At 40.4% G+C, this 26,505-nt stretch overlaps 1 protein-coding gene across 1 annotated transcript in view; it reads right to left on the bottom strand.

The window, feature by feature from the left end:
- Window positions 1-17,521, bottom strand: part of LOC110167907 (Na(+)/H(+) exchange regulatory cofactor NHE-RF1) — a 57,598-nt gene extending 40,077 nt beyond the window's left edge. Inside the window, 2 exon segments of the mRNA XM_055150180.1 lie at window positions 16,788-16,838; window positions 16,841-17,521. Coding sequence (XP_055006155.1) covers window positions 16,788-16,838; window positions 16,841-17,269 — 480 coding nt within the window. The 5' untranslated portion in view covers window positions 17,270-17,521.
- Window positions 17,522-26,505: the final 8,984 nt, after the last annotated feature.

Genomic DNA, 26,505 nt, shown 5'->3' on the forward strand with positions numbered 1-26,505 from the left:
AAGACCAAATTTGAGTTTGTTTATTTATCACACTTGTACTTCTGTAAATGTACTAAATTTTGGAAAAAAAGTAAATATGGTCTATCTGACATTACCTGACTGTTTCCAAGGTTATTGAGGTCTATAAGTTTAATGCCAAACTGTGAAACATTTCAAGCTACTCAATGACATGTCAGTGGAGACAAGTAGATGACAAACACTCCACCAGTAAAGTTTCACAGTGTAGCTTTACAGTAAGCTCTTCGACACATTATACTCATGCTGCAGATATGAGTCGATTAGATAGGTGGTATAATATTTGTTTATGTGTGCACTAACTCCTGTGACTTCAGCCGCAGTGATAGTCCAGCACTTATCTCCCAGGAGTCATAAAGCTGGGCCGCAGTACATGCAGAACACGGCGTGCTTATCGGTGACTCAGGCCTGAGCAAACACACCTCAGAAACAGGAAGCGGTTTCTTCACATCGGCTCCCTGCGGCAGGAAGTGAGGCGTGTGCGCGACCAATGAGGTGCTACCTCCACCAAGCAGCTTCTAGCGACACTTAAAGATGCAATGTGTGACTTTTCTAATGGGATCTGCCACTTGCTTGTGTTTGTACAAAGGTCCCTGCTTAGTGAGAATGTTCCACCGGCTGCACTGACTTCCTGTTAAGTCCCCTGTTGATTTTAAAACCATGATATTAACTTACAGAGCTCCAAATGACCAGAGCCCCAGTACATGAGTGACTACACCTCTGCTCCTCAGGTCGCACCCCCAGGCCCAGTGTTGGGGAGTAACAGATTACATGTACCAGAGTTACGTAATCAGAGTACAAATGATGAGTAACTGTATTCAGTTACAGTTACAGTTTCAGTGAGTGGTAATAGGATTACAGTTACTTTGTTCAAATAAATGGATTACAGGGCGGTATTTTCCTGTTTTCACATTTTGGGCTAAACCAGGACTAAAACCAGGACTAAAACCAGGTCTAAACCAGGACTTAACCAGGTCTAAACCAGGACTAAACCAGGTCTAAACCAGGACTAAAACCAGGACTAAAACCAGGTCTAAACCAGGACTTAACCAGGTCTAAACCAGGACTAAACCAGGTCTAAACCAGGACTAAAACCAGGACTAAAACCAGGTCTAAACCAGGACTAAAACCAGGTCTAAACCAGATCTAAACCAGGATTAACCAGGTCTAAACCAGGACTAACCCAGGTCTAAACCAGGACTAAACCAGAACCTACACTGGGACTAAACCAGGACTAAACTAGGACTAAACCAGGACTAAATCATGCTGCGTGGACATGTTTCCTCGTCTTCTATCAATAATATTTTTAATTTGGTTGAGTAAAGTCTGGGCTTTTTATTTTCTTTTATCAGACAAAACATCTTATGTTACAATTTCCTCGTCTTTGCTTCTCTACAACAAATCAAGTAATCCAAAGTATTCAGATTACAATACTCCCTTTAAGTAACTTAATGGATTCCGTTACAAACTACATTTTGGGGTATGTAATCTGTAATCTGTAGGGGAATACATTTTAAAAGTCACCTTCCCAACACTGACCAGGTCCTCAGGTCAGAGGCTCTTGATGGTCCCAAAGACTCACTTTAAAACACGAGGGGACCAATCCTGTCAGGCTGTGGCCCCCAAATGATGGAATGCCCTGCCCCCAACTCTCCGTGAATCAGACTCTACCTGACTCTTTTAAAAAACAGCTCGAGACACTGCTATTTAATCAAGATTGTAGATGACTGTGTCTGTAATTCCTCTGTGTTTACATGTTGTTTACTGCACTCTGTAAAGAACTTTGTCATTTTTTTATTTTTTTTTAAATCTATGTGCTCTATAAATAAAGTCTTACTTACTTACTTACTAACACAGTAGAGTATTAACTAGGGATGGGCATTCGATGAAATTTTCTTAATCGATCGTCAGAAGAATTAACGATCGATTATCGATTAATCATTAACGTTTTTATATGAAAATGATCATCATTATTATTAGTATCTGCACTACTAATTCTGCATAAATAAATTCAACTTTACAACATATAAACATAACGACTCTAGAGCCACATCAATCCGTTTGACATTATAATGTGTTTAATTCAGTTTTGCACAACTCTCACAGAAACCAAACTTAAAACTGCATCGCTAATTTGCATAAACTAAGTGAAGATAAAACTACAGCTCTTGTGTCGCTGATGTGGTTCAACTTCTGTCGGATTAAAAGACATGACTCAGTGGAATACAGTTAGTGTGACCATATTTGCGTTTGTCAAAACCAGGACATCGTACGGGGGGAGGGAGGTGGGGACTCGTCATCAACATTGAGCGACTCTCACCTGGCAAAACTTTTTCCCACTGGACACAGAAACATATGTGCTGCTTTGTTCACTGTGCACAAAATACCAAAATATTGGTAATTTTATCACAGCAGCGTCTCCAGTGCCTCTGTACGTGGCCCCTCCCACCAGAGCAGCACAAATGAAGACTTGTCTCTTTCCAAACGCTCTTAAAGGACGATCGTTTTGACTGTTGACCGTGACACCCTCATCAGAAAAATGTCCAACATGAGAAAAGTGGAGCCGAGTGCAGGATTTTACAAGAAAAATTGAATTCCTATTTGCACAAGTTCATGTTAAAACATTGTGTTGAAATTGTATTTTTCTTAAAGTTTCAGGTTGTTCATAATATTATAATATTTTGTAAAAGAAAGAGTTCACCAATTAAAAAAGATTTGTGTAATAGATTTGTGTTTCTCTGCACAAATATTTGAACTTATTGTTATTTTTGGGGTTTATATGACATGAGTTTTCTGATCCGGCCCCTTTGGGATCAAAATAGGTTGGATACGGCCCCCGGACCAAAATGAGTTTGACACCTCTGGTCTAAAGACATTCAGGAAAAGTTCTGTTCTGGTTTGTCAATGGGATTTTTTTTTAAACTTTTTTAGAGTGCTCAAATGAGTATCTAGTTTGATAGTAGTTTTCAGTATCAGTGTCTGATCTTTGATACTTTTGACAGTCCTAGTTCTGATCACATCTTACAGAACGTGATCAACCAACCTGAAAAGCAGTTTACAAAGCTGGACGATGATAATAACAATGCAGGGCCTAAAGCGAGGATTTATTAGGATCTGGTTTGTGTTGTTTACATAGACTGTGGCATTCTGCGGCTGACAGAGCTCACCGTTTGTACTGGAGAGATGCCAGAGAGAGAGAGAAAGAGAGACAGAGAGAGAGAATGAGAGAGAGAGAGGAAGAAGGGGGGTGGGGAGAGAGTGGGAGAGAGTTAGACAGAGCAGTGTGTGTGAGAGAAAGAGGTTGTGAAAGTGGGGAAGAGAGAGAGTGCGTGAGAAAGAGAGAATGAAAGAGAGAGAGAGAGAGAGAGAGAGAGAGAGAGAGAGAGAGAGAGAGAGAGAGAGAGAGAGAGAGAAAGAGAGAGAGAGAGAATGAGAGAGAGAGAGAAGAAGGGGGGTGGGGAGAGAGAGAGAGTTAGAGAACAGTGTGTGTGAGAGAAAGAGGTGTGAAAGAGGGGAAGAGAGAGAGTGCGTGAGAAAGGGAAGGAGAGAGAGTCTGAGAGAGAGAGTGTTTGAGAAAGAGAGAGAGTGTGTATGTGTGTGTACAGCAGCAGAACCATCAGCCTCCTCAGCTTCTCCATCTCCTCTTCACCACCACCATCACACACAACACACTTTCCCTTTTTTTTCCATCATTCTCTCCATCACTCACTACGTGCATGTGAGGAAAACTGGCCCAACCCAATTTAATCAGACTTTTCAAGATACTGTAAACCTGTAACTACAACTGAGGCGTCCCGAATCAAATCTCAAAAAAACGCAGAAGAGAAGCCGGTATGTACTCGGATACTCACGGTACGCAACGCCACAACGAGGCATTCAACTGCACAAGGTCAGAAACAGCCTGGAAATTATTAGACATGTGTTTGGACGCTTACTCACTTGTTTTAGGTCAACAATGATGACAAACTACAGTCTTTCCACAACTGTGTTGTTCCACTGTTTAGTCCACTACAAACCTAAGGGCAATGTTAGTACATTTGTCCTCACCTGGATTTTTTTTCTTAATTTTGCATTAAAAACGGCTCCTTTTAGCTCCTAATGAAGTGTTATACATCCTTTTTTTTCAGTACAACCTGTTATTTCACAATGTACTGCTGTAGTTGTGTCATATGACTGTAATAAAAGCTACAGGATCAGAAATACTAATGAAAAAAAAACATTTAATAAAAAAAAAGAAAAGGAAAATAAGATTCACACTCTTTCATACAAAACACCCAGCAAACCTGTATAAACAACTATTTGAAAATTAAAAAAAATAAAATAAAAAAAGCTTAATTTAGGGCCTTAGCTACAAAAGTGCAAAATATAAAGTCTGTAAGTAAACTCAAAATCAAAAAAAGTGCAAAGGCCTTGTGACTTTCCTGGTGTCAGTCATGGAAACAGCTGCCACATCAATTCCTGCATTTCCATGGGGTTTATTACATTTGGATTTGGACTTTATGACTGAAATGAACCTTTCAAATAAAAATAGCAAGAGAGGCACAATTACACAGACCAAGATGTGTAATTTTGACATTTATTTGAGAAATAACTGCACTTAGAGCAACTATTTCAATTGTTCCAAACACAGGCGCTCAGAGCATCGACCATTTTGACTCACTACACTCTTTGGCAAAGTTTGGGATAATCAAAATGGATGCAGCTCATGTGTTTGGCAGAAAACAAAGTTCCTATTGGACACTCATCATCACATAGGATAATGCCGGATATATGTTTGGAAAGCTGCAACTGTCATCTTTTCAAGGGGAAGAAAGTCAGTTTCTATCTTTTATGATTAAAAAGTTACGTGTGGTGATATAAAACATGTCTGGAATCGATCTGGAAGGATTAAAAAGACCTATTGTGCTCCTGTCTGCTCTAGAGTTATAATCTATGACCCCCTGTGAATCATTCTGTTACAATTTTTACATTTTAAATCACAATATTCATCTAAAACAACTTCATAAAAGATACAACTCCACTTGCTGCGGTGCCCGATGGAAGATGACGCCGCCGTGAATGTAAACATAACGTAAACACCTTCAAATCACACGAGCGAGTGGCGGATTTGTTTTCATTTGTACCAAAATGACAATGCAATGCTGTTGTGATAGAAATTTAGATTATGGAAAGATTTCTCTCATTCTGTCTTTGTGTAAATGAATGTGATTTCTACCTGAGAGCAGACCCCCACAGGAAAATATTGATTATGATTGATTACATTAAAATTTTGATTAGTTTATCTTTTAGAAACACATTTGGTCTTGTAACTAAAACTCATTTAGCTTCTTAGAAAGACTTCAATGTAAATACTTCTGTTCCCTTTTGCTAATCATGTCAAGAAGTGACAAATGCAAGTGAATATGGAGCAAATCAGATCAAGCACATCTGGCCACACCTCAGTAGGAGTCGTCACCTTCTCACTTTGATATGTATGTAACTTGTATTTCGGTATAAATACTGAGAGCTCAAATGCTCTGGGCAGAGACATGGGGAGAGACATGGGAGATGCTCTAGGGAGAGGCTGTTGGGCTTTGGCGAGGGCAGGACTAGGCCCTGTCCATATCTGCTGTAACAAGAATAAACCTTGGTCTATATTCCCAAAACTCATCGGGCTTCGCAAATGGATTCATTATTTATCTTCAAGAGAGATATAATTTTTTTCCATGACACTGTCAAATCCTATGCATATCATTGTCAATATGGTGTCTTGACAATAAGAGATTAAAGATTGCTCAAACATGCACGAATCACTCCAAATACATAAAACGATTTTGCAGAATAGGTGGGCTGCAGTTCCTCATGTCTGAAAATCAAACGTAAATCGAAAATCGTAAATGAGATGGCACTTATCTATTTCTGCTTAAAGTGTGGTTACAACCATTTATTCCCATTTTCAGTCACAAAGATTATGTACTTTCCCCTGGTCCCTCCCTGTTGTCATTATTATCCAGCGCAGCAGCAGAACATCAGCCTCCTCAGCCTCTCCATCTCCTCTCCATCTCCATTTTTGATGAGTAATTCTAGCTCTAAAGTTAGCCCACTCTGAGCTCTGCAAGCGGACTGTCTTTTGGAATAAGAAAAAAAGAAATTATGAGGAGAACTTCTTGCGTAACTTGTAAAATTTACGAGGTGAGCAGATTTATATGAGGCGTGATAAGACGTTGTGAAACAGGCATCAATCATTACGAGGGAGGCTTCAAGGTCTGGTTTGATGGAGGTGCAAAGTCTGTGTTGTCCTCGGAAGACTTCAGCTGGATGTGGAAGTTCTCAGTTTTATTACTTACAAATCAGATCTAATTGCTTTTTTTTTACAATTAAGATTCAAGCATTGGCATTTGAGAGAAGACTGACAAAAGAACTGAGCAGTGGTGGAACATAACAAAGTAAAAATAGTGAAGTACTGTACTTAAGTATACAGTATAGGTATCTGTATTTTACTAAAAAGGTTGTAAAGAGGATTTTCCAAGGACAGAGAAATTAAGCATCTGTTTGTCCTTTTTCTTCCACAGCTCCCTACGTAGAAACGCATCCTTAATCTAGAAATCCTGCTTGTTTACAGCTGCTGCATGTTCAGAATCGCTGCTGAAGTTTCCTGTCCAGGAGTTATTTAGTGACCAACATTTTTTTAGAACGTTTTTAGAACCTTTGTCTACTTCATTCACACCATCGCTGGAAGGAATCACCAAGTATCACCTTAGTTTGGCTTTGCTCGCTTTCCTTCTCTTCTTCTATCAGCGACCTTAAAATCGGATTTCCTTTTGCAGCGAACTGGTCGTGGATTCTTGTCTGCCACCACAACAAACTTTGCACAAACTGCAAGGAAGCTATAGTTCAAAAAACACTCAAACCCATCGAATCACTTTTTAAAAAATCCATAAAAATACTGGACAAGAAACCATTCTCATTTCACCACTGCACTATTTTAGATAAGTATAATCTGCTTGATTTTAATAATTTAGTTGATTTTAAATATGGATGTTTTATCTACAAAGTTTTGCATGGACTTGACAGGATTTTATTAAAGTAAAGACAGTCACTGGGATGGGAACTAGAGCCACAGCCCGGGGGAACTGTGAGCTCCACACAAACGCAACACACTCGGACAATGTGTGTCTCAGTCAGAGGCACAACATTTTGGAACAGTCTCCCACTATCAATAAGAGAAACTCCAACACTTGCCACTTTCAGGTCCAACTTGAAACAGTGGCTGAAGGAAAACCAGACTTGTGGACACTTTTAGTTTATATCTGTCACTTGTTTTAGTTTTTTCTGTTAAATTTGTGGTGTTACCTGCTGAGGGACTACAGATGGAAATGAGCGTTCTTGCTATAATCTGTCATATTTACACTGCAGTGTGGTAGATGTTCATTAATACGCACTGTCCCTATTCAATAAATAAATAAATAAACATAAAAGCCTCAAAGAACTGCTGTGTTGGTCGAGTGAACATCGTCTTGCGTATGTGAAATGTGTGAGTGGAGAAAGTAAACCACGTGATCCCAGCGCGTCGGTGAGGTAGTTACACTAGAAACGTAGTGAGTTTGATTGACAACCTAACAGCCAATAGATAACGAGGTAACTTCATGATTTACGTCCACAGTTGATGGATTTTCATTCTTTTTTCTTTTTGGTCATCATAATTACAAGACTGCTGCATCTTGATAATGTTATTTTGAACTTTCACTGACAATTTCAAACACACACACAAAAAAAATCGTCCATACAACTTTTAAGTAGATTTTAAACACATTTTCTTATAGTTTTAGACCTGCTGACAATGTCACCGGTTTGGTCAGAACCACAGGCTTTGAGCTGATTTCCGTGGGTGTGACTGACAGGTGGAGGTGTATGCTCCGTTCTGCGTTTTCCAGATAAAGCCATATTATCTTAGAAGTGCCTCGTCTTGACTTCACGCAGGACTTTAACCCTGTTGAAGTCAAGAGCAGTCGTTCCTCCTCTGACAGTATTTAGGGTGAGAGTGGCCCCCCAGTGAGCCGTGAGAGCCCTCTCTGCTTTCCTCCCCGGCGCTGAGCCTCGTCCCAGGGCAAACAGCTCGCACAAAGCCCCTTTCTGGAAACGGAGGTCACTATGGAGACCGGCCACAGCTCTCAGCGGGGGCCCGTACCCAGAGGTGGAGGGGGAGCCCAGACATGATACTTGAAAATGAGATGTACAGGAATGAGCAGTGCCACAGTTGCCGCGGCGATGAACCGACGGTTACATTATGGACGGGTGTCAAAGAGGCTTTTGTGTGGTGAGCCGGGGTGTCTGTCAGAGGAATGTATGTGGAGGTGTGCAGCCACATCACACAAAGCTCTTAAAGATGCACACAGCCACCTACGGATAACATAAACTTCCCTTTGGAACAGAGAGGACTGTTCTCATCCATTGTACGTTTCACCAATTATACTTTTAAATCCGACCTATTGTGCAAAATGGACTTTTCAGAGTTTTTACCCACGTGTTTCCCCCTCGGCATTTACTCACCCAGAGTGACTTGGAGTGATTTGTGCATGTGCGAGTCATTTTTAAGTGTTTATTTCCAAGACGCCATTTTGCGGAGAACTCCCGGGTTCACCGTACCTGGTGTACGCCCACTCCTCTGTACCTACTTCATTCTCTGTATCAGTTTGGTACAAAGGAAAGAAATCCTCGGCTCTAGTGTGATGTGCAGCTGTCCATGGGAGGAGCCCAGAGCACACGGCGCTTTGTTGTTATGACTTTTACAGCGACGCCAGCTCCCATTGGTCACTGCAGTTTTTTAATGTGGAAGTCAGAGCACTAGTTTATTTTTATCAAGCCGTTTTGAGCTAAAACAAGCAACTTCTCTTTTTCAACTCAAAATAACTTTTAAGATGCATTAATGTCATATTAATATTGAGATGAATGTCCATGAACGTGCTGTAGTTGGAGATAAGGTTTGGCATAATAAGCTTCAGCTTCGGTCTACACCTGCTCACTGACTTTGAGTGTTTGATCTGATTGTTCTACAAACTGAATATACTTCATAATGTATGTGGACTGTAATGACACTAACCAAATAAAAACACGTGAACATGTTTTAGGTCAGGGGTGTCAAACATACAGCCCGGGGGCCAGATCCGGCCCTCCAAGACCTTTAATGTGGCCCTCTGCTGATTTTCTACTAAAATATTTTAATTATATTTTCTATTAAAATCTTGTTAATTTTCTGTGGTGTTTATCACAGCAGCGTCTCCAGCGTCTCTGTACGTGGCTCCTCCCACCAGAGCAGCACAAATGAAGACTTGTCTCTTTCCAAACGCTCTTAAAGGACGATCGTTTTGACTGTTGACCGTGACACCCTCATCAGAAAAATGTCCAACATGAGAAAAGTGGAGCCTGAGTGCAGGATTTTCCAAGAAAAACTGACTTATTCCTATTTGCATACAAGTTCATGTTAAAATATTGTGTTGAAATTTATTTTTTCTTAAAGTTTCAGGTTGTTCATAATATTATAATATTTTGTAAAAGAAAGAGTTCATCAAAAGATTTCTGTAATAGATTTGTGTTTCTCTGCACAAATATTTGAACTTATTGTTACTTTGGGGGTTTATATGATATGAGTTTTCTGATCTTTGGGATCAAAGTAGGTTGGACACGACCCCTGGAACAAAATGAGTTTGACACCCCTGTTCTAGGTCAGTATCGTGACGTAAAATGTCCTAACTATAAGAAAATGATCAAGTGTGTTATACATTATAATATATAACATATTATAACAAGCACAACATGTTTTCTTTTGGTCATAGTTCAAAGAAAGATGCAGTATTTAGCTCACAACATTCATTTCTGTGTTTACAGTACTACTACTACTTCACAAAAACATGTCTAACTACTATTTACCCGAACGATCACACAGTGGCACACTGTCAAAACTTTCACCCTGAATAAACTCTGAGCTGTAGCAGCTTTAATTCGCACTAATCTGTCGACTATTTTAAAACCAGACATTCTCACAACTAAAGCCATAACGCGAAAAAACACAAGGAACTAAGTCACGCTAATAGACGAGGTACGAAACATGACATACTTTGATACATAGGAATATTCTGCTTCATACTATGTGGTCAATGATACAGTTAAGTTACAGAAACTCATATAGCAGCAGACATTTTTGGATAATTTGGACATACTGTATCTGACACTTGTATTTCATCACAAATAAAACTGTCGCTCAGTATTCTCATTTCCTGAAGATAAACAATACAGACTTTGTTTTAATCTTTGCTATTTGTTGTAGACTGTATAAAGAAGAGTCCTGAGACAGTGTGAGGTCACCCATCACACTGAGCTCCAGCCAAATGAAGCTCATCGACCCTGGGGCAGTTACAGGGCCGAATTTGGAGCCAAGACCCATATCTGGAAATCCGTGTGTGCCTTTTATAGCAACAAATGAGCCAATCATGAGTGAGAATGTTAAAGGTACTCAGCTCTTTCCACCTGCACTGTAACACTGTCCATGGATTTTCAATAAAAAGTGAACTGGAGCCAAAGTCGATGGAGCACAGTCTTACTATTTAGAATGTGGAGGTTAGCGGGTTATTGGTTGAACTCTGCTCCAAACCTCAGGCTTTTACTGACAGAAAATTGGCTGTTCAGATTTGATATTTTTTACTTTTTAAATTAAATTGCTAAAATACTTGATGTGTATATTGTGCCGCCTATTCACTTTTACCTCCACTGACCTTAAAAACAAAACAAAAAAACATTTAATTCCATTGTGACACAACATCTCAAATCTCCTCAGACTTAAGCGCGCTCAGTGAGGCAAAAGCCACTCCAGCTCGAGCTCTCACACAGAATACGAACGGAAGTCTGGAAATGTGCCACACACTTTTCCTCATGGTGGTAACTGTTCCTGCTCCTCGTCCGACTGGTCCGACCAGAACGGGAACTCCACTCACTCGAGCTGTGACGCCGCGCTGGAGTCGCGACAAATGCTCCTCGGCGATCAGAGGTTAACGGACTACGAGGGTAAAAGAGAACAGCAAACTCAAGAACCTGCACAGTGCGAGGCCTGAAGCACGGGACGCATCTATTATTCATTCATTAAAACACAATTCCTCATGAAATCTGCAAAAATAAATGTGAAAAACAACACAAAGTCCAGCGTATGTTAGGAAAGTTACTGTGAAAAAGGAATAAGTTACCTTTTACTTGTTACTAGTTAGTTTCTGCCTCATTAAATTAATTTAGTTGTTAGCCTAGATCATTTAAGGATTAATTTATTTGTACAGTAATTATGCATAAATTAATTTAATATGTGATGTTTGATTAAAGACATTACACAGAGGAAACAACTGTTAAATAGTTTAAAGTGACTTCAGTGGAATCACACCAACTGCAGACAAGTGCAACATCTGAACCCAGAAATGACCCGAGCGCAGAACTGATATCTGGATAAATAATTAACAAATCACGTTGTTTGTTAGTAATAGTGTAATTTAATGATATCTTAATTAGTGTTTTCACAGTAATGCTTTACATTACAAACCCTGCGACGATAACACATTTTGAAGTGCGATTTATTGCTGAAGATAAACGATAAACGATTACTGAACCCAACCATAAAGCAGAATTATTCTAATAAAAAGTACTCTTAATCAACGGCAATAAATAAATTACAGAATGCAACAGTTAAGTATTTAATTTGTATCTATAATGAGTCAGAGAAGTTCATAATTCAACCCTCTACAGCACAGGTGTCAAACATACGGCCCGGGGGCCAAATCCGGCCCTCCAAGACCTTTAATGTGGCCCTCGGCTGATTTTCTACTAAAATATTTTAATTATATTTTCTATTAAAATCTTGTTAATTTTCTGTGGTGTTTATCACAGCAGCGTCTCCAGCGTCTCTGTACGTGGCCCCTCCCACCAGAGCAGCACAAATGAAGACTTGTCTCTTTCCAAACGCTCTTAAAGGACGATCGTTTTGACTGTTGACCGTGACACCCTCATCAGAAAAATGTCCAACATGAGAAAAGTGGAGCCGAGTGCAGGATTTTACAACAAAAATTTAATTCCTATTTCCATACAAGTTCATGTTAAAACATTGTGTTGAAATTGTATTTTTCTTAAAGTTTCAGGTTGTTCATAATATTATAATATTTTGTTAATGAGTTCATCAATTAAAAAAGATTTCTGTAGTAGATTTGTGTTTCTCTGCACAAATATTTGAATTTATTGTTATTTTTGGGGTTTATATGACATGAGTTTTCTGATCCGGACACTTTGGGATCAAAATAGGTTGGACACGGCCCCCGGACCAAAATGAGTTTGACACCTCTGGTCTGCAGCTCAAATCTCATAAAAAAGAAAAAAATAATTAGAAAAAGCACCCATGATAAATACTGAGAACCAAAAAGTTCTCTTCCATATGTCATATATTGAACGATGAGTCCATAGTATTTATCACGACAGGCCTATGACTAAGTGACTTAAAATAGTGATTTAATGACAGTAAGTATTAGTAACTAACAGTACGTAAGAGGTGAATTCTTACAGTTTTGGGGACTTTTTGGCTCTGAGGTTTTAGTCTTTCTACTTTGCCTTTTTATACACGCAAAAGAAACTTTACCAACGTTGCATGAAATGTGATGTTTTTTGCTGAATAAAGTTCCACATGGCAGTGACAGACAGAGGACAGAACAGCTCGATCCATGTGTCACTCGTTCATTCGTTTTTCAAAATAAAACCAAAAATATGAAAACGAAAAAAACAACTATTTTCTTCATTATTTGTCTCCAAAAACAAAATGAGAAAAACAAATAATGATTCGTTTTTTTCATTTTTCGATTTTGTGCTTAAATGAATAATGGAAAAAAGAAAAGGATAACGGCCGTTTCCTGTTTCTGTGACTTCCGTGACTGTGATGCCGGATTGAACCACGACTGAACCAGGACCAAGCCAGATCCAGGACCAGACCAGGACTGAGATTAAGACTTAGACCGAGACTGAGACCAGGACTTAGACTGGGACTGAGACCAGGACTGAGACTGGGACTGAGACCGGGATTAAGACCGGGAACAGGACCAGGACTGAGGCTGGGACCAGACCAGTGATTGAAACAGGGACCAGACCAGACCTGAGACCAGGACTGAGACTGGGACCAAACCAGGACTGAGACCGGGACCAGACTGGGACCAGACTAGGACTAAAGCTAGGACCAGACCGGGACCAGACCCGCAATTGAAACAGGGACCAGACCATAACTGAGACCAGGACTGAGACCGGGACTGAGACCGGGACCAGACCAGGATCAGACCAGGACTGAGGCCGGGACCAGACCAGAATGAGACCAGGACTGAGGCCGGGACCAGACCGGGACTGAACCAGGACCAGACTGTGATTGAAACCGGTTCAGTCCTGGTTCAGTCCTGGTTCAGTCCTGGTTCAGTCCTGGTTCAGTCTGGCATTGCAATTTAAGTCACGTAAATCAGGAAACGGCCATTATCCTTTTTTCCCCCATTTTTCATTTAAACACAAAATCAAAAACTGAAAAAACTAATCGTTATCTGTTTTTTCATTTTGGTTTTAGAGACAAATAAAGAAGAAAACTGTTGTTTTTTTTGTTTTCTAACTTTTGTTTTTTTTCCTGAAAAACTAATGAATGAATGATACACAGATTCAGCTCCTCTGTGAACGACAGAACACTTAGAACGACAGAGACTGTTCTCCGTCTAAACACTGGAAGCTTCAATAGTGAAACAAATCTAGTGTATTATCACCAGTGACATGTGAACTGAGGCCAGGTTTGGAGGATGGAGTCAGTCAGTCGTTACATGGCAATTACACACAGTGGCTCATGTAAAAAACAGATTAAAATATGATTATGTCAGTTATGAACCAGTACAGTCTGTGCTCTGTTCCTCACTCCTCCTCACTCTTCCTCACTCTTCCTCACTCCTCCTCACTCTTCCTCACTCCTCCTCACTCTTCCTCACTCTTCCTCACTCTTCCTCACTCTTCCTCTGCGGTCATCAGACTCACAATCGGAGAATGGAATTGATCCTCAAGGGAAATGATTCAGTCACTTCAGCTCCAGTAAATATCCAAACACAGTAAAACACAGAACCAATGGCCCATAAAGCAGTAATAAAAGTACTCTGGGACAATAAAGTACAAGTTAAAAATAAATAGATCGGTTACATATTAGTCACTGGGATATCTTAAAGGGATAAGATGAAACTTTTAGGTGTGTTTCTAATCGAAGATATCTGATGTTCTAATGTTGTTTTGTCTGAAAAGTTCCACAAAATATCTTAAAACAGCAGATAAATCAACCAAACTGATTTTTTGGCTATGAAAAAACCCACACGTAATTAAATAAATAAAGTTTAAGTTTCAAGTTTAAATTGTGGAACATTCAAGGCAAAGCAATAGCATTTTCATGACACAAGCAGGAGACTGACCCCACAAAAGCTGACTTTGGTATGTATTAGGCCCAATCCATAGATTGTACAAAAAACACAAATGGACATAGCAGGAAGTGTTAATGGGGGCACTTCTGGCTCCATCGACTCTTGCTCCAGTTCACCTTGTTTTGAAAAAAAAAAACAAAAAAAAAAAACATTGTCCCTCTCCCTAACTGCTGCTACCAGGCTCCTCATTTGGAAAAAATAGGAGCCAGTTCATGTTCATATTAACCCGCTCTACATGATTCTACAGTTTTTATTTTGCTGGCCTCATGAGCTTCATTTGACTGCAGCAGAACACTTCTTTACACAGTCTAAGGTTCAATCTGAAGGCTTAAAACTGATACTTTAACATTTCTATATTGCCTCGTCAAAAACGTATCTGGAGTTGTTTAAGAATGACTCTGTCTACATCTCCAAAGCCCAAAATGCTCTGTTCCACCTTGTGATGTCATGAAGTGGTAGTTTTCAAGTTAGCAGTTACCTTTTACTTCCTGTTCAGTAGAGATGGGCAATTCCAAAACTGATATGATCCAAATGATTCAAATGATGGTGTATGGAGTTTAAAAAAACACAGTGGAGTACTTCCTGTATTGCCACTTGATGACATCACAGTGTGTTTCTGTTTGAGGGGAGAATTTGGCCTAAATGTGCAGGGTTTGTGTGTTAAACATGTGAATGAAGCAACTCCAGGTCTGTTTGTGATGAGGGAACTCCATTAGGACACAGATAAGAGAACAGCCAAGTATGAGCCTTTTAATACAGCTGAAGTGTTATTAACTGTTTATTAGAACTAAACTGTTATTGGTGTAAATGAATCTTCACCAGAAAAGTCCCAGAACACCTTTAATATCTCTCTAATCACCAATACACTTTTAAGACATAGGATATAAAACTAAAATATACAACAGGGTACTTTAGGCAGTACTTTTTACCCCATACACAGCAAAAACTGGAGAGTTAAAATTTTATTCGGAAATATGTCAGAGTTATTTTGAACACAAAAGGTGTTTTTTTTAACTATTTGCAAGTTACATGGGGGTTGGAGTTGGAGTTATTTGCTAGAGTTGATATGGCTGAAGTGAATTCAGCTTCCCCTAGTGTGAATTCAAATTCTAGTAGTGTTCATTTAACTTCCTTTAGTGTTAATTTTTCTACTCCCACACACCACATCAAACTCCTGTGAGAGAAAACCAGTCTGAACCAGTTTTGTACATAATTTTATCTTAAATGAACTCAAATAAAGTGTAAAAATGAAACTTCTCTGTGTGTTGTTTAGCTAAATCTGGATAACTCTACAAAGTGTTATCTATTTACTCTCAAAACATTACTATAACTCTTGATTTTGGGGTTAAACAGGAACGTTGGTCCAGTTTTACTTAATTAAAAATGTAAAATTAACTCTAGAACAGATTGGACTCATATAAACCCTGAGAAAATGTTCAAACTGAGTCTGTGAGAGCAGTGGTGGAGTTAACAGTTTGAGGGTCCAAGGCAAAGTTGAGTTTGGGGCTTTCACCATAATGCACAGTTTCTGTTTTTTGTAGATATATAGCTATATATCTATATCTATATCTATATCTATCTATCTATCTATCTATATCTATATCTATATCTATCTATAGATATAGATATTTGAATTAGTTTTGACTGGAAACTTGTCTTATTAGTTAGGTGGCCTACATAACCAAACCTGAAAGTAGTTTTATTAGATTTTTTATTAATTTTGTATGTATGTATTTATTTTTCTTTGATTATGTTCAAATCAGGGTCAAGCTGACTCGTTCATTCTAACATGAAATGGGGGGATGCTTTGACAGGTAAAATCGATTTGACAATCAGATTCTATTTTGATGGTGTTTTCTTGTTTAAAAGTAAAATACTCTCATTTAACGTCTTATTGAGAGAAAAACAAATTACTCTGAGGCCACGGCCATTAGTGGCGCTGAGGACGAATCGTTGGGGGCCCCTCCAAGTTTGGGGGCCCTAGGCGGCTGCCTACTGTTGCTTAATGTTAGCGCCGCCTCTGTGTGAGAGACAATTTTAACACTCCACTTTTTGCTGTGTACTTCTGGTCAGATTTGTGAATTTATCTTTTGGTTATTTCATGGCAAAGTACCAAAAAAAAAAAAAAAAAAAAACTAAACATGAGGAAAAGTTAAAACTGTCTCTTCCTCCATGACATCACATTCTAGAATCTGAAAACCACCAGTAGACTATAAATGTAAAACAAAAATAAGCGACTAAAGAAGCTTATAGAACATTTGTCTAGTACTATGAGTGTATTTCATGTACCTTGGACACACTGGACCTCTGCGAAGCCCTGTCCCCGTTCTCCTGCGGCGGGGCACCGGGCTGGACCCCCTGCGGCTCCCGTTGCTGCTGTGTGTGTCCGCCCTCTCCGCGTCGCTGTCCCCGCCGCCGCCGCCGCCGCTGCTGCCCGGTACGGGGATGCCCTCGGTCACGTACTCCTTCTGGCACTTCAGGTCGTGCTTCTTGAGCAGCTCCAGGGTCTCTTGGTCCACCACGATGAGCTCCAGGTTCCCGGGGCTCGCTCGGATCCGGGCCACCACCTGGGCATGGCTCTCCCCCTCCACGCTCTCCCCGTTGACGAAGGCCAGCCGGTCCCCCGCGAGGAGCCCGGCGGCCGAGGCGGGGGTGTCGGGCTCCACCAGCCGGATGAACTGGCCCGTCTTCCCCTTCTCTCCGTGGAGGTGGAAGCCGTACCCGTCCGGACCCTTCTCCAGCACACAACGCCTAGGTCTGAGATTCGACATGCTTCTGATAGATTTTTATTTTCTTTTTTTACCCACAACTTAGTCTGGTCGTGCCCGGGGGGAGCTGAGTGTGTCTGCCGCTCGCTGGCACCTGTCGCACGGCCGGAGCTCTGCCTCGTTTCCGCTGAGCTGAAGCCGCTCTGGGTGACTTCCCGGAGCTGGTGGAGTGTTTTCTCACACGGACCGCCCGCTCTCGGGACCTCCCTCCCCCGAAAAGTGGTGATAAGGCGCCGGTTACACCTCCCCTACGATCCAGCTGACTGCGCGTCCTCCCGGGGCAGAGCAGAGCAGAGGCCGGGGCCCGGATCACTGCGAGCGGCGGGATTAACGCCACCGTGTCAAAATAAAAGACTCCATGGAGGTTCATGGAGGTGTTAAACACACTGAAGTGCACTGTTGTTACTGTTATTACTGTTCCTAAACAGCAGCAGGTTACTGTGGACTCACGTCTCCTTCAGAAGTACTACACCTGTAGTACAATAATACTGTAACTACATCATTATCTGATAGTCTAAATGTATATATAAATATATAAAACATAAATCATCATTCTATAGAGCTCGAATATAGGCCTATTTTTTATAAGTCTAGGTCTGTTTGTATAGTTGTATAAATAAACTTAGACAATTCAAAAGAAACATTGGAACATGGAGATAAATGGACAGTTTTATGCTGTGATTCCCAAAGTGGGGTCCTGGGCACTGCAGGGGCCCCAAAGGTTTACACACAAGGAGCAAAAAGTTCTGAAAGAAGAAATAAATTAAACTAGAATTATGAAATCATCTTTACATCTATATTTGTTTACATTTAATGATTGCATTTATATAGTGCCTTTCAAGATCCCCAAAGCACTTCACAGATCATTATTCATTCAGTCCAGACCCAGTGGTGGTCAACTACTACTGTAGCCACAGCTGCCCTGGGGCAGACTGACAGAAGCGAGGCTGCCAGTCTGCACCATCGGTCAGAGGGGTGACCACCACCATGACTCACACACACACACACACACACACACACGCTCGCACACACACACACACACACACACACACACACACACACACACACACACACACACACACACACACACACACACACACACACACACACACACACACCACTTTCATACTAGGCAATGTGAGTGAAGTGTCTTGCCTAAGGACACAATGACAGTTTTTATGAGTGGCGCCCCCCTGTGGCACTGGAATTCTCAGTGGTCTCCCATCCAAGTACTACCCAGGCCCAGCCTGCTTTTACTACTTTATCTACTTTATATTAGTATTAAACCTATGTAATTATATTATATTTTATACTTATTAAAAAATGTAGTTTAAACACTGCAGACTTTGGGAATAGCTGCCATATCAAAGCCACAGGAACAACATTTCCATGAAACAACAAGAGGAGACCCTCCTCCAGGCCAAATAAGTGCCAGGTTTGTGGAGATACAAGCCTGCAGTAATAGCACATGCAAGTACACGCTAATTAGTTTTAAATTAGACTTAAATGTATTTCCGGCTTGTCTCAAGGAAACTCACCTCACTTCATGTGTAGAGCTCATGTATGTGGACATACCGGCTTGTCAAAGACTTACCCCGTCACATCTCAGGAGCTCAGCAGAGCTGGGCCTGGTTAGTACTTGAATGGGAGACCTCTGGGAAAACCAGATGCCACAGGGGGACGCCAGTCACAAAAACTGTTGTTGTGTCCTTAGGCAAGACACTTCACCCACAGTGCGTGTGTGAAAGTGGTGTGTGTGTGGGAGTGTTGGTGGTGGTTAGAGGCACTGATGGTGCTGATTGGCAGCCATTCTTCTGTCAGTCTGTCCCAGGGCAGCTGTGGCTACAGTAGTAGTTTACCACCACTGGGTCTGGAGAGAATGAATAATGATCTGTAAAGCATCTCTGTGACAAATGTGTGTGAAAAGTGCTATATAAATATAAAGTTTGTTACTAAAATGGGGCAACAGGCCACAGTGGATTATGACTGAGTCTGTACTTGACTCTGTTCTCACTTGGGTCAGCAGTTCTCACAACTAAAGCAGCTGGAGATGAAGCTGACAGACAGAGAGGAGACAGTGAACTACACATTTCTGACATAAATTCCTGTGAGTGTTTCTGAGCGCAGCTTCACTCTACAGCACGTGTGAAACATGTGAAACTGTGGACCTGCTCTTCTGGTGCCAGGGCCCAGGTGCTGTCAGTGCATCGACATTCTCGTATTTTTATAGCCTCTCATTATTTACTGTTTCATTTTCGTGACAGTCGGATGAACTGACTCACCTCTCATATGTTACACACTGATAACAGGTTTAACTGGGGTTAGTCCTGATCAAATGTCCCATACTGACAGTGAAGACAGAAGCACCGGCTTTTCCATTCAGATCATTTATTCTGCAGCATAAAACACATGAACAGAAGCGCAGAGGACAGGAAACACATGAGGCCATAAAGTGTATTTGGAAAACTCTCCTTGTGACTGTTTGGACCTGAGTCTTTGGGAAAGTGCATATTGGAAAAATGCAAAGTGAAAAGCTGTTGTCCTGCAGCAGACACTGTTTGATCTGCAGTGTTTTGGATGTTCCAATTAAGTTTGGGTAAAAACAAAACAACATCAGGGCTGTGTCTGTGTGGCCCACATGTTGTAGAGGCCAAACCAGTTTAAGCATGAACTGCATTTAAGACACGTCGAGTCTTTGAGCTCGCAGCACAGACTGCCTTAAGAGTCAACTTAAAGTTGCACTGTGAAACCTTTTATACGTGCATCAAGAATCTCGAATCCCGAAAAAGTGAGCATCAAACCGCCATGTTTGTTTTCCCAGTGGGATGTGTCTATTGTCAAAGTCGATCTTTTCAAGTCTTTTGAACCATATCACTTTTGTTTCTGGTTCTGATATTGTCATATTTTAGTTTTGGGATTCAGATATCGTTAATTTTGTGGTTGTTGGATCCTAACAGCGGAAAACAACTCGAGAAATGTGTTTGCGAACTCCATAAATGCAAAAGTGAATCAGATGTGTGTGACTGCAAACCTCTGTTCAAACTGTTTCTCTTCCCAACGGAATTGAAAAATAGTGAAAGTTGAAGGCGATGGGCAGGATTGATCCACAGGAAGGACCAAAAAGGAAACTTTTGACTGCCTAAGAAATCATCCAAGTTTGCAACGAAGATTTTGTATGTGGAGCCATCAAAGCAGGATCCCGTTTGTTAAAGCAAAAGGTACAGAAGACAAACAGACTGAGCTGCACTTTTCTTGTTCTTGTGGTTTTACAGCAACATCACGTCTTGGTCTCTTTGCAGTGGAAGTTGTTTCTTGGTGAACAGCTGGTGCCTTTCACTTTGGCGTTGACTTTTTAAATTTGTAACCGAGGTGGAGCGAGGGATCAGGATTTTGCTTTGATGGTGCTCCACATACAAAAATATTCTCTGCAAACTCGGGATGATTTAGGCAGTCAAATGTTTCTTTTTTCATGTTTCCTGTGGATCAATCCTGCCCATCACCTTCATCTTTCACTATTTTTCAATTCCGTTGGGAAGAGAAACAGTTTGAACAGAGGTTTGCAGTCACACACATCTGATTCACTTTTGCATTTATGGAGTTCGCAAACACATTTCTCGAGTTGTTTTCTGCTGTTAGGATCCAACAACCACAAAATTAACGATATCTGAATCCCAAAACTAAAATATGACAATATCAGAACCAGAAACAAAAGTGATATGGTTCAAAAGACTTGAAAAGATCGACTTTGACAATAGACACATCCCACTGGGAAAACAAACATGGAGGTTTGATGTTCACTTTTTCAGAAAATCCTTCCCAGTATGAACTGCGCAATGACCGGAAGTCTGAAATTCTTGATGATATATAAGATGAACTTTTTTAATCCACAGTCCACTGCTGCTCTGAGCTCTGGACCTGCGGCCACAGAGGTTCAAACAGGAGGTGATCATAGGGGTGCTCCCGACTCCATCAGCTCCGGTTCCAATTCACTTTGTATTGAAAAAAAATATCACCGCACTCTCTGTGACTGCCGCTGTCAGACTCCTCATGTTGGTCTTACAATGTCCGTATTTATTTTTGGTGGTTTTTGGTGTTTTTATTTCAGTTTTGTCTGTAAATACTTTTCTATTCCTAATTTATAACTCGGCTCCAAATTCCCTACTATAACTGCCAGCCTCGTGAGCTTTATTTGACTGGATCTGAACACTGAGGGTGACGTCACACTCCCTTAGTCCACTTCTTTATACAGCCTATGGCATCACCATAGCAACGTGTAAACACATGAACTACTGTTAGGAGGGAGTAGCTTCAACTAAAACACACAAAAGGCTGGGACCAAAGTAGAACGTTATTTAAAATCTATAGCAAGACCCACAAATGGAAGTTGTAATTATCTTTAACGTCCCTTTTGTCAAAAAAATTAATTATAACAATGTGTATTTTGCTGATATCACTTCTGTAGTTTAATCTGTCGAAATAAAATTTGGTATAAATATAAGAAATCTCAATATATTGATAGAGCGTCCATCCCTAATCCCAGTGCAAATGTTCAAACTGCGTAGTGCATAATACTGGCCTCTGAAGAGCTTGCCCTGAGCTTACGTACATATTTCAATTCATTAAAATAAAGAAAATAAATACAATAAAATCAACATTACAGCAATAATGACAGTAGTTCATCATGCAATCCAGTAAACAAGTAAACAAGTAAACATGCAACTCGGTATCACTTTATAAAAACTACACTTTAAGGTCCTGTATTACACACACTGACTCTGCCGTGTTATAATGTTGTTTTATAACCTCAAAAACAGACCTGTTTCATTCACACATGTCTGAATAATCCGTTTGTCTACATCTCCAAAGCTCAAAATGCTCAGTTCCACCTTGTGATGTCATGAAGAGATGGTTTTCAAGCTCCTTTTATCTTTAGTTCAGTAGATTTTGGCAGTTCCAGGACCGAAATGATCCAAATGATTGTAGTGAAAGTGTGTGAGGTTAAAAACACTGGAGCAACATGGCTTAAGGACTGAAGATTTCTTTAGGTATTTTCAGATGAGAAACAGATTTAATAAGATATCAAGGGCCAATACAAAGAAAAAGGATGCCATATTTTTCGGACTATAAGTCACACTTTTTTCCTGGTTTGGATGGTCCTGTGACTTATACTCCTGTGCGACTTATATATTAAAATTTTTGGACAGCCGCAAGAGGGCGCTCTAAGCTCATGTGTCAGTATCTAGTACTACTATTACTCCTGTACCACTGTCACTTTGCACTCTACTGCGCATGTCTCCTGTAGAAATATCCACCGTCTCGCTGCAAATAGTGAAATATTCAGCTGAAAATGGTAATTGAGCAGCAGAAAGAAAGTTTGGAGTGAGCGAGAAACTTGTGATTGAGTGTCGTAAAGCAGGGAGGGGGAATACACCTTCACGGTAATCAGGAGGGTGCACCATGTAACTTTCCTGGAAGTCACTGGGATGAATCAAAAAAGCCTGAACTTCAATGACTATTCTGTTGTTATTACTAAAACTTGCCTTTCAAGATGAAATGTCGGTTCCTGATCTCTTATTTTACAAAATACATTTCCCCAAAAAGTGTAACTTATAGTCCGGTGTTTATATATGTTTTTTCTTCTTCATTGCACTTTTACTCCGGAAAATACTCCGGAACGACTTATAGTCTGGAAAATACGGTAGTCAAATTTTAACTGCATTTCAATTGGGTTATAACACTAATATGATTTTGAACGTTATTTCAAGGTTATATCAGGGTTTTCAAGAAAACACATCCAAAAACACGTTTTATGTTAAAGGAAAATGGGAAAAAGAAATTGGACTCAGTGGTGGATGATAAGAACTGGGAACTGTTATGTAAAATTCAATGGAAATCCACATGTTCATTAACTTGGAAGGAATTTGCATGTTTTTGTTTCCCCAGTTCAAAAAAGGCACCAAATGTAGAAGCTGGCTGTTGGAGAATATGCGGAAGTTCAGAAGCCCATTATTATCATCTATTCTGGACATGCCCAAAAATCATTCCTTTTTGGCAAGAGCTTCATCAATGTTTACTAAATATTTTTGGCTTTGATATTCCCTCTGACTTCCTACATATGTACTTAGGCCAGGAGATTCCAAACGTCTCTACAGTAGCGGACAAAGGGTTATTTTATTGACAGCAAAGAAAAGATTGACAAGAATATGGCTTCAAACGGAAGTACCAGTAATAAAAGAGTCATATAATACGGTTTATCAGATATTTTTGATGGAAAGACTCACAATTATACGATAAGGGTCTGAACAGAAGACGTAAAAGTGGTGTCATGTCTTCACTTTTTATTCCATGTTTAGATGAGCATTTTCGGGAGGAAATCTGCGTGCATACGGCGACGCAAAAGTGTGTGGAATTGAACTGTTTATGATGCCAGACGGCTTGTCGGTGACGCTCGTCGGTGACGCTCGTCGGTGACGCTCGTCGGTGACGCTCGGCGGTGACGCTCGTCGGTGACGCTCGGCGGTGACGCTCGGCGGTGACGCTCGGTGACGCTCGTCGGTGACGCTCGTCGGGACGCTCGTCGGTGACGCTCGGCGGTGACGCTCGGCGGTGACGCTCGGCGGTGACGCTCGGCGGTGACGCTCGGTGGTGTTGTATGTGAGGTAAACATCTACGCGACGTGAGCAGATCTGACCAGAGTTTTGCATCTTGGCCAGTGTAGATGAAAACACTACAGCAGAGCGTATTCAACTTTTCCACTCTGGAGGGTGGTTTCAGATTTTTTACTTTTTAAGCCCCAAAAACACCATCACCGTCTAAACGAAAGGCACTTCTGATCAAATATTCTGTCGTTTTTACTCACAAGCGTTCTCATGTAAATAAAAAGTACTTGTTTTGGCAGGAGTGGATCCGATATAGAACTGTTTTGAGATCTGAATTTGTATGAATCATTTGTATTTGTCTAACAGAAAGGAAGCAAGGAGAGGAGACAAGGTTTTAAAAATGTGTTTTCACTTGCCCTTTTGGTTTTGTTCTTTTGTGAATTTGTGAATTTAAAAAAACTTTAAAAATCTACAATCTACAATCAACTTAAACATGTGTGAATGGAACAAAACACACTTCCAAGTTTGTTTGTGATGAGGAAACATTATAACATAGATCAGAAATAGTGTAATACAAGCTCTTTAATAAAGCATGAGGCTCAAGGTTCAATGACTACTTAATTTAAAGGTTAGAGTATTAATTAAGTAGTAATTAAGTAGACTGAATCGTTGTTAAAAGCACAGTGTGTAACTTTTGGGAGGTGGCACTTCGCCTGCATGATTCCACGGAAATAGAAAGCTAAAGCCGGACTTTGGAACATTCTCCATAGAGACAGAGAAGTTTTAATATGGACAATTACAGCCAAGGGACGAGTCAGGTTTGTGGAGATGCAAGCCCACTCAGAATAAATACACGCTTTTTAGTGCAATAAACACAACCAAAAAACGTAAATTATATTATTTTCATCTATGTTTTGGCTAAAAAGTTACATACTGGGGCTTTAAAGAACTCAAGGTCTTCATTATAAATAAAGACCTTGTTCATGCTTTATTAAGATTAAAGGTGCATTGCGTAACTTTTCTGGTGGAGGGTCCGTCAAATCTATGGAGATGTTTTGTCTGGAATGTTTCACAGTGTGGCATTAAACCTTTCTAACTTCATGGAGACCAAACCAGAACAAGTTACAGGTCAGGTCCGTGGAGATATGACTCAAAATGTCTGTTTTTCTTGATATATTTGAGCTATAAAACCATCTGTAATTGAATAAATGTGAAGTAGAGCTGTTTAATGTCACACTATGGAACATTCCAGATGGACTGCCAACCAAAACATAACATAGTGCACCTTAAAGTATTAAAATATGACCTGCAACAGCTTCAAAAATACAGCAAACACCAAAATAGAACATCTGCAGCCGATAGTTTCCACACTGACACGTCCTGCACATCGTCTCCTCAAACCTCACGCATGAAAATCTGATAAGGCAAGTGTTCGAATAAAGTTTAGAATTTAAACGTTTTTAGCTTAATACTGATATTTGCAGCAGCACAGCGACAGGGCACAGTGTAGTGTGTGAGGAGCTGACTCCACTTCTGTTGATCTCAGGGTTTTTGTGAGCGAAAATGTAGCTTTATACATCTATTCCATGTACACCAACGTTAAAGGTCCTATCGAGGCTTTGCACCGTCACGTGACCCCTATAGCAACGGTACCTACGCAGCCATGACACCGGGCACACTATGTCATTGACTTCAGTAGCATCGGAGAAACATGGGCAGGTTTTGTTGTGTATTTGGTTGTTCTAGACGCTCTGAACAGGATAAAACGATTCGTTTCTTCACTATTCCTCTGGAAATTACTCATCAGGAGCTCAAACAAGGGAATTATCGGGAAAAAAAAAGGAATTATGGCTAGAGAACATAAACCGCGAAGAGATTTCCAATGGTCCCATCAAGACACACTCACGTCACTTTCATCAAGGTATTTGCTATTTAAATAGTTTCATAGCTTATTTAATGAGAGAAGCACATTTACTGAACTAAAATGTAAAAAGAAAACATTTGCAGTGTGAGTGGCAGTAGAAACTGTATCTTCCAGCGCACATATAAACATGTCACTCATTGTAGGATCCATGTTTTCTTTATTGTCTTGTTTATCCACAACTATGTCTTCTAGAATTAATCGTTTTTTGTGAGCGGATCTTTCTAACGCTCGTGAGGATCTTTTCATGGTCGATTCTTTCGAGGTTCGACTCACAGACTCTTCGACTCGTGCGTCATGTTGATCACAGGAGCCCAGTGTGGGTTCGTTGAATCGTAAACTAGTGCGGGTTTTCCTGGATAAATTAATGAAATTTTAGTTCAGTAAATGTGCTTCTTTCATTAAATAAACTATGAAACAATTTAAATAGCAAATACCTTGATGAAGCTTCGGGTGTCTTGATGGTACCATAGGAAATCTCTTCATGGTTTATTTTTGCTAGCTATAATCCGCATCTTTTTTTCGATAATTCCCTTGTTTGATCCTGATGAGTCATTTCCAGAGGAACAGTGAAGAAACGATTCGTTTTATCCCTTTCATAGTGTCTATAACAACCAAATACACAACAAAACCTGCCCAAGTTTCTCCGATGCTGCTGAAGGCAATGACATAGTGTTGCCCGGTGTCATGGCGGTGTAGGTACCGCTGCTATAGGGGTC

The sequence above is a fragment of the Boleophthalmus pectinirostris genome, unplaced genomic scaffold, assembly GCF_026225935.1.
Source record: "Boleophthalmus pectinirostris isolate CB_2022bp ecotype Guang Dong unplaced genomic scaffold, ASM2622593v1 HiC_scaffold_14, whole genome shotgun sequence".
NCBI lineage: Eukaryota > Metazoa > Chordata > Actinopteri > Gobiiformes > Gobiidae > Boleophthalmus > Boleophthalmus pectinirostris.